The sequence below is a fragment of the Elephas maximus genome, chromosome 4 (assembly GCF_024166365.1).
Source record: "Elephas maximus indicus isolate mEleMax1 chromosome 4, mEleMax1 primary haplotype, whole genome shotgun sequence".
Classification (NCBI taxonomy): domain Eukaryota; kingdom Metazoa; phylum Chordata; class Mammalia; order Proboscidea; family Elephantidae; genus Elephas; species Elephas maximus.
The window spans coordinates 181,564,895-181,573,971 of record NC_064822.1 but is presented as its reverse complement, the minus strand read 5'-3'; the positions used below and the strand labels follow the sequence as shown (position 1 = coordinate 181,573,971).

At 54.7% G+C, this 9,077-nt stretch overlaps 1 protein-coding gene across 1 annotated transcript; it reads right to left on the bottom strand.

Moving 5' to 3' along the window:
- LGALS1 (galectin 1) lies at window positions 1–3,308 on the bottom strand. The gene is made up of 4 exons (XM_049884401.1): window positions 3,125–3,308; window positions 1,741–1,820; window positions 476–647; window positions 1–199 (listed from the first exon to the last, which is right to left on the bottom strand). Exons 1-4 carry the CDS (start codon window positions 3,131–3,133, stop codon window positions 53–55), a joined length of 408 nt encoding a protein of 135 aa, XP_049740358.1. The 5' UTR covers window positions 3,134–3,308; the 3' UTR covers window positions 1–52.
- Window positions 3,309–9,077: the final 5,769 nt, after the last annotated feature.

Below are 9,077 nucleotides of genomic sequence, written 5' to 3'. Positions count from 1 at the left end.
TTCAGGGGCATGACAGGCAGCAGCCTTTATTGGAGACTGTGGGTCAGCGGCTTCACTCAAAGGCCACACACTTGACTTTGAAATCGCCGTCGGCCGCCATGTAGCTGATGGCCTCTAGGTCGAGGCGGTTAGGGAACTTGAATGAGTATCCATCTGGCAGCTTGATGCTCAGGTCAGCCTGGTCGAAGGAGATGCACACCTGGCAGGTGGGGAAGGGCAGTGAGCTGGGCCTGGGGTGGATCCCGCAGCGGGAGCCTTGGCGCTGCGGCCACAGCCACGGCCTGTGTCCTACCCTTTCCTCCATGCAGCCCTTACAACAGCCCAGCTTTGCGGGTGGGGCTGCTGAGGATGACACTCACCGGAGATCACACAGTGAGGGAGGAGATGGTAGGCGAGGCCTGGGCCTCTAGCCACTAACCCAGCTCCACCCCAGCCTACCCAGTGCCCAGCCCCCGGGCCCCGGTCCCCAGCCCACCTCCACGACGCTGCCAGGCTGGAAGGGGAAGACTGACTCTCGCTGCTCGGTACCCCAGGCCCCACCATCCTTGCTGTTACACACGATAACATTGACGTCCCCGTGGGCATCGAAGCGAGGGTTGAAGTGTAGACACAGGTTGTTGCTGTCTTTGCCCAGGTTCAGCACGAAGCTAGGGGAAAAGTGGTAGGATTGTTCCACCCAGTGCTACCATGAGTGCAGCTACCTGGGAGAACTCATTGCTACCTACTTGCTGTGTGACCTGGAGCAAGTCTGCCCCTCTCTGGGTCTGTTTCCTTATCTGTAGAATGGGGGCAGCCAAGAAGGGTCTCTAAAGGTCTTGCTCTGCTGACAGCCGCAAGACTCTCATGGACACTAGTCTGTGTCCCAGTGCCTTTGCTCAAGGGCAGAGAGTCCCTCCAGATGGCGACATTTGGGGGCAGGAGGGAGCAAGTGTCCTGTCTGCCTTGTATGTCTCTGTATCTCTGGTGCTCAGTACTTTACATGACACACAAAAGGCACTCAATAATTGTGGGGCGAATGAATAAATAATATCTTTGTTGGAGTGGAGATAACCTAAGGGTTTGGTAAGAATTAAGAGTTTCTGCACTGGGGTATCTGGCCAGACATCATCACCCTGGTCACTGAGATGGCCAGCATCGCATTCCTTTCAGCCGACAACCTCCCCTTGTCTCACTGAAGAACAAACTGAGACTGGATGAGGTTGGCTGACTGGTCCAAGGTCACTCCGCTGCTGAGAAAACAGGCCAGCTGGCTAAATGAATGAGTGAAGGAAGGGGTGAGGAAGGAAAGATTGAGCGAATGAATGACCAAACGCAAACGCAGGAAGGAAGGACCACAGAGGGAGGGCCCTGGGGGTGACACCTCTCATTGCCCTCCCTCTCCAGCTACAGCCCTGCCCACCCAGGGCGGGGGAAGGGGCCAAGCCGAGGGAGATGACGAGGCCGCAGCTGGTTGCAGCTGGTTTCGTTTAAGGGGGAAGGGGGGAGGGGAAGCGACAATGGCGGGGGCGCCCAGACCCCGCGGAGAAAGTGAGTCACCCAGAAAACGCAGCCTCGGCCAGCGGCCACGTTGACCCCCTCCGGGCCGGGAGGAGGAGCAGAGCCGCAGCGGCCACGCCCAGACCAGCCACGCCCGGCTGGACCCTGGGCAGCGCCCCTCCGCCCGCCACCCCGCCTGGCCCCCGACCTCCTGCCACCCCGCCTGGCCCCCTGACCTCCTGCCACCCCGCCTGGCCCCCTCACCTCTTGGCGTCAGGGGCCACCTCGCCCCGCACTCGGAGGCACTCCCCGGGTTTGAGATTCAGGTTGTTGGCGACCAGACCCTGCGCAGACAAGACCCCGCCCGGTCGGTTAGAGGACGCGGGACTCCGCTGCCCCCAGTTGCCCGGGCGGAGGCGGGGGGCGGGGGTCGTCCCCACCCTGCATCCTCTGACCAGGCCAACTGGGAGCCTAGGGAGTCTGGGAACCTGTGTGGCCTTGGCTAAGTCCCTACGCCCAGCAGGGTCTGTTATCTGTAACCTGGGTGAGCTTCTAGAAAACAGGATTTATAAGCTTTAAAAAAATTTTTTTTTTTTTAAGGTTCAGCTCCGGGGGCGGGGGATTGGGTTCAGAGTGGCCTTGGAGGCAAGGTGCTATGCCATCTCCTCATTTAACAGAGGGCGAGAACCAGGCTGGGATGGGCAGTTGATAGTAGGGCTCCTGGCACCTGGTCCAACGGAAGGTAAATGAAGGTAGGTGGGTCCCCTCTGAAGAGGCCATGGCCGCCACTGGGGGCTCCCCGTCATCCTCTTCAAGGCCCTGTGGGAGACCCCCAGGAGCATGGCCAGGCCCTTCAAAGGAGTGGGGAGCACAAACAAGGTCCGGAATCTGCAGCCCAGGAAGCTTGGGGTGGGTGGAGCTGCCCTCCCACTTAGCATGCCACCCGTGGTGCCCAAGGCTGGGTGGCAGGAGTTAGTGGGTATGAGTGGTTCCTTCTGCCAGAAACTTGAACCCTTTCCCTGGGGGCCTGGGGAAGATTCACTCCTTCTCTCTCCCTTACCATCCCCCACCTCCCACCTCGAGGGAGTGGGTGGCTTGAAATTCAGCCCCACTTTTTTTCAGCGGGGCCAGAACCATCCTTCATCCCCTCAGCCCAAGCAGGCTCCCTCCCCAGCAGCCTGTCTCTGCTCCTGGCTCTGACTTTTCAGAGCTCTTTGGAGCAGAGGCCTGACTCTGTCCTGGCGTGGTGACTGGAGACAGCTGCAGGGGGGAGGGGACAGGAGGCTCTTGGAGGTGGAGGAGGGGAAGAGGACAGTGCCTGGACGTCACCAATGTGCCATCTTACCCCCCCCCAGCTGGCCACACCCTTCCACTCTCACTTCTCAGAGAGCTACAGAGCTGCAGAATGTAAGACCTAGGCAGAAATAACTGTGCTGTCAGGCCCCAGAGAAATCCAGAAAATTCTTAAGCTCCAGAGGGCCTTTGGGGACCATAGCACCCACCTCCATTTTACAGACATGGCCACTGAGGCCCAGAAAACCGAAGGTACTTGCTTAAGATCACACAGATACAACTAGACCCGACCTTCTGATCTGCCCACTGCTCCCATCTCATTCCCTGGGCTTTGGGGTGGGGCACCCACACTCACACAGGCCATGGCTGAGGGTAGAAGGTGATCCTGGGACCGCTGCACCAGCTGTCTGAAGACTCCACCGAGAGGAGAGATGGGTCCCGGGCCGCTCCCACCTTTTTAACTGGACCAGACCCTGGTGAGTCCCGCCCCCTGGAAGCGTGGCCAATTGGAGGTCAGGACATGGCTGTGGGCCACCAGAGGCGGGGTCAGTGGAATTTTGAAGCCAGTTCTGGAGCAGAGAGGACCAATCAGAGTGACACCCCCTCAACCCCTTTTTAGCCACACCCCCAGGGTCCAAGCTCCATTCCCTAGTCTCCTCCTCCATCCCACCCCATCCCCCCAGAATTATGCTGTGGCAGGGATTGCAGGAAGCCAATGGAAAATAGTTTGAGGATGAGCTAGGCCCAAGAGTTGGCGGGAAGGGGGCCTGGGGCCAGCAGGCTGAGCTTGGGGGTACCCAGAGAAGATGGCTGAGGGGATGCAGGTCCTTCAGTGACTGGAGCTTGGGTAGGTGATGCTGCACGCTTCCTGGCAGGGGCCAGGGTGTGGCCGGCTCTGTGGGCCTCTGCAGGTGGGAGGATCCATTAACCACGAGGCCTGGCCCCACCCGGGCCTCCCCCGGAAGCAGAGATAGCGGCTGCTGCCTGTGTTCCTTACTAGGGCTAAAGAAAGGTTGGATTATAAAAAAAAAAAAAAAAAAAAAAAGAAAGGTTGGGCTGGGTGCCAGGCCTGAGGCCGCCAGCCCTGGCTCGGGCCTCAGGCTTCAGCCCTCGTGAGGGGCCAGCTGGCGCTCCTCAGACAGCCCAGGCTGTCTGAGAGTGTCAGCCCGAGAGGGGCCCAAGGGGGACCAGATTGTGAGGGGCTGGGGTCCCCACTCTGTGCACCCCCACGCACATCTCCCCCACCAAGGCCAGGCACAGTCCTTCCTTTTGCCATCCATACAGCAGATGTTTTACTGAGCAACCCCCTGAAGCCTTGGCCCCGGGGGTGGCCTCTGAGGATTCAAGATGAACCCCTCCCAGTCCCTGCCATGGAGCCGCTCTCCAGGCAGAATCCAACCATGAACGTGATTAAGAAGCAGCATGGTTTAGGGGGCCGTGAGTTTATGTCAACGGTGCTGGGATGATTTGGGGAAAAGGAAGATTGGAATAGTTGCCCAACTTGAAGAATGTACTCAGTGTCACTGAATTGCCCATTGGAAATTGTTGAGATGGTGTATGTTTTCTTATGTATAGTTTCACCACAATAAAAAAAAAAAAATGAAGAGTATGATGAGAGCTAAAGGGAAGTCAGGCCCGAGTGCCGTGGGGGCTGGAGACTGTCCAGATGCCAAGAAGGTGGGTCTTGAAGGATGGATGAAGGAGGTGGCATTCTAGCATGGGCAAAGGCTCGGAGGTGAGGAAGCACAGACCTGGGGAACGTGAGCGTCTAGGCACGGCTGGAGTTTAGGGGATGTAGGGGGAGACGGGGGGTGAGGCTGGGAAGCCAACAGGAGCTGGATCATGAAGGGCCTCGCGGGCCAGGTAAAGAGCTTGGACATTGTATTTTCTGAGGGTGCTGGGGAGCCACAGTAGGTTATGTTGCTGTTGTTGTTAGGGGCCGTCAAGTTGGTTCCAACTCACAGCAGCCCTATGCAGAACAGAACGAAACACTGCCCGGTCCTGGGCCATCCTTACAATCGTTGTTATGCTTGAGCTCATTGTTGCAGCCACTGAGTCAATCCACCTCGTTGAGGGTCTTTGTCTTTTCTGCTGACCCTGTTCTCTGCCGAGCATGATGTCCTTCTCCAAGGACTCATCCCTCCTGGCAACATGTCCAAAGCATGTAAGACGCAGTCTCGCCATCCTTGCCTCTAAGGGGCGTTCTGGTTGTACTTCTTCTAAGACAAATTTATTCGTTCTTCTGGCAGTCCATGGTATATTCAATATTCTTCGCCAACACCACAATTCAAAGGCATCAATTCTTCTTCAGTCTTCCTTATTCATTGTCCAGCTTTCACATGCATATGATGCAATTGAAAATACCACAGCTTGGGCCAGGTGCACCTTAGTCTTCAAGGTGACATCTTTGCTCTTCAACACTTTGAAGAGGTCCTTTGCAGCAGATTTGCCCAATGCAATGCATCTTTTGGTTTCTTGACTGCTGCTTCCATGGGTGTTGATTGTGGATCCAAGTAAAATGAAGTCCTTGACAACTTCAGTTTTTCTCTGTTTATCATGATGTTGCTCATTGGTCCAGTTGTGAGGATTTTTGTTTTCTTTATGTTGAGGTGTAATCCACACTGAAGGCTGTGGCCTTTGATCTTCATCAGTAAGTGCTTCGAGTCCTCTTCACTTTCAGCAAGCAAGGTTGTGTCATCTGCATAACACAGGTTGTTAATGAATCTTCCTCCAATCCTGATGCCCAGCTCTTCTTCGTATAGGGTAGGTTATAAAAAGGGAGGGGAATATTGGGACCAGATTTGGGCTGCAGGGAAAATTACTATCAATAGAGTGGAGGGTGGGCTGGAGGGGGGCTCACCTCACACCCAGGAACCAGGTGGAGGGAGGGGTGTGGGGAGCACTAGTCAAGGGGAGTGTTGCTGGAGGGGTGTTGAGGACCTCCTTCTCCATACTCCCCTTTCCAAAGCTGCCAGCACCAAAGAGGGAGGAAGATTCAGACCTAGCGGTGATTCACATTTGGCTGCGGGGCCAGCAAACCCACCCTGCCCTGCCCTGTCCTGCCCTGCCGCCCAGCCCCGCCTCCTCTGCCTCCACCTGGCGGGGCCCCTTCCTCCAGATGACTGAAGTCCGCCCTGGTGCAAGATGAGAGGGGCCTGGTGGGGCCAAAGCTGGCCCTGAAAGGGGGCTGGGCTGCACCCCTGTGGGCCTGTACCCTCCCATCTAGACCAAGCTGGCTGGCTTACTAACCAACCGCAGCAGCTTCGCTTTTTCCTCCGGGTCCTCCCCAAAACCTCAGTCTAGGGAGGGCTCAGTAGGGCTCAACAGGGGGCACTCCACTGCCTTTCTCCTGTGTTCCTCTGCAAGCGCTTCCCCTGTGGAGTCCTGGGGCATTTCAGGCAGGGACCTGGAGCAAGGACACCTGGTGCTTCCCTACAGTCTGCTCGTTGGGCTCCCACGGGCTCTGGAGCTGCTGCTACGTTTTTCACCACAATCTGGAAACCAGGCCCAGCATCAGAGGTGCCAAGAGATGTTTGCCGTTTCACAAAGGTATTGCTTCAGTCTTCTCCTGGGCCTGGCCTGGCCGAGAGGCATGGTGGAAAGTTTGCTTCTTAAAGGCCCCCACTTGGGAGTCTGGAGACTCTGGTTCTGCTCCTAGCTCTGCCACACCTCCCCCGCACCATGGCATCCTGGCAAGTCGCTTCTTCCTGCTTGCCTCAGCCTTCCCATCTGTAAATTGGGGAGGTTAAACCGTTTTTCTCCCACACAAGGATAGTGCAGAGAGGAACTCAGGTCTGCTGTACTAAATCTATGATTACTTTTTCATGGAACCCCAGAAGGTTTTAACCTCCCCCTTGTCCTTTTTTCCAGGCTGAGTCAACTTCCTGGGGTCTTTGTTGCATCTCTGGGTGGTCTCCCCCTTACCCCCACTTTATCTTCAACAAGTCCCCTCCTGCCTAGGCCGGGGACGTGTCTCCAGATTTCAGTGTCCCCTGTAAGAAGGATTATGGTTTTCCTGGGTTTTGGGAGGGACAAACTGCATCTCACCCGCCCCCCCACGCCCTGCCCAAGCCCATCCATCCTCAGGGCTCCTGGTGATAGCACCCACTTATCTGTCCAGGGCCTGTGCCTGGCGCCTTGCTTGCACACATGGTTTCACTTTGTCCTCTCTGATCCCCTATTTTGTGTCTGCCAACTGGCTGGGGCCCAGAAATGAGGCTGCAGTTAGAATCAGGAGAGCAGCAAGTCCTGATTTTGTGGCTGCCTGCCTGTGACTGCAGCCGGGTTCCTTGACCTCTCTGACCTGTCTCCAGTCTGGAAGGTGGGGGTGGTACCCATTCACCAGCTGGTTGGAAGGTGATGTACCTGAGAGATGTGTCCGTTAGTGCTCCTCCTGCTCGCCCGAGGCCAAGGCCCTCTCCCCCTGGGATTCTCCTCCCCCGTGGCAGCCCTGCAGCCCAGGCCTCCAGTTCTCTGGAATCCTTTTTCCCGTGCAGGATCTTGGCTGCTGCCCTGAGAAATGAGCTCAGCTCTTCCAGACGGCGCAGTCCTTCCCAGCCTGCAGGCTCCTGCCCAGCCCCAAGCAGGCTGCACCTCCTCCGGTTGGCAGTAGACAGGGCGGGGCTGGTGGGCCCATAGAGCACCATCCACACCGCCCTGCCAACCCTGCTGCCCAGCCGAGGATGATGCTGGTGGTCAAAGCCAGCCAGAATCCCAGAAGTCAGAGCAGGGAAGGACCTTGAAGGTACTGCACTTGACCTACTCACCCGCTTGACGCTGCAGGAAATACCCAGAGAGGGTGGCCACTTGGCCAGGGTCACACAGGAGTTAGAGCCAAAGCCCTGTTATCTGCTGAGTCAAGGAAAGAAGAACACTGTGGTCCCCAGCTGGTACCTGGACCTCAAAAACTATCTTTTTTTCAGAATATTGAGAAAGGTGGAACAATTTGAAGAATGTAACCGATGTCACTGAACTGTACATGTGGAAAGCGTTGAATTGATGTATATTTTGCTGTGTATATCTTCACCACAAATTGAAAAAACAAAAACCCAACCATCTTTTCTTCCTGCTCTGTGAAGGGCAAGAGGGCCTAGTGGTGGCAACGGATGACACCACTCCCCCTTTGCGCTGTCTTAGTCATCTAGTACTGCTGTAACAAATACCACGTGTGGATGGCTTTAACAAACAGATGTTTATTTTCTCACAGTTAGGAAGGCTAGGAGTCTGAATTCAAGGTTCTGGCTCTTGGCAAAGACTTTCTCTATCTGTCAGCTCTGGAGGAAGGCCCTTGTCTCTTCAGCTTCTGCTTCCTGGCTTGGCATCTCCATGTGGCCTGGCATTGGTCTCACCCCATCTTTGCTTCTTTCAATTGCTTGCTTAATCTCTTTTACGTCTCAAAAGCTTGGACTTCTTCCTTCAGTACCATCCATTCTTGATCATATGCTACTCTCTTAGTCATCTAGTGCTGCTGTAACAGAAATACCACAAGTGGATGGCTTTAACAAAGGGATGTTTCTTCTCTCACGGTCTAGTAGATTAGAAGTCCGAATTCAGGGTTCCAGCTCCAGGGGAAGGCTTTCTGTCTTTTGGCTGTGAGGGAAGGTCCTTGTCATCAGCCTTCTCCCATCAAGGAGGTTCTTCACAGTGCAGGGACCCCAGGTCCAAAGGGTGTGCTATTCTCCTGGCTCTTGTTTCTTGGTGGTATGAGGTTCCCACGTCTCTCTGCTGGCTTCTCTTTTATATCTCAAAAGAGATTGGCTCAAGACACAATCCAATCTTGTAGATTGAGTTCTGCCTCGTTGACATAAGTGCCAATAATCCCATCTCATCAACATCTTAGAGATAGGATTTACAACACATAGGAAAATCACATCAGGTGACAAAATGGTGGGCAATCACACAATAATGGAAATCATGGCCTAGCCAAATTGATACACGTGTTTTGGGGGGACACAATTCAATCCATGACAGCTACCTCCTGAAACCTGAACATCAACCAAGTCGTTTTGGTAGAGTGACTCTGTATTCCTTCTATCTTCTTTTCATGCTTCCTGCATCGTTCAATATTTTGCCCATAGAATTCTTTAACATTGCAACTCAAGGTTTGAATTTTTTCTTCTGTTCTTTCAGCTTGAGAAACGCTGAGCTTGTTCTTTCCTTTTGGTTTTCTAACTCTAGGTCTTTGCACATTTCACTATAATACTTTACTTTGGAATCGACTCAACAGCAGCAGGTTTGGGTTTTTGTTTCTCGAGCTGCCCTTTGAAATCTTCTGCTTCGCTCTTTTACTTCATCTTTGAAGGGTTTAA

What these genes read in the sequence shown, in the direction of transcription:
- LGALS1 (XM_049884401.1), bottom strand. An exon ending in GTGGCCCCTGACGCCAAGAG is followed by an intron (nt 648 to 1,740) that starts GTGAGGGGGCCA and finishes CTTTTCCCCTAG; the next exon opens with CTTCGTGCTGAACCTGGGCA. An exon ending in AGCCTGGCAGCGTCGTGGAG is followed by an intron (nt 200 to 475) that starts GTGGGCTGGGGA and finishes CCCACCTGCCAG; the next exon opens with GTGTGCATCTCCTTCGACCA.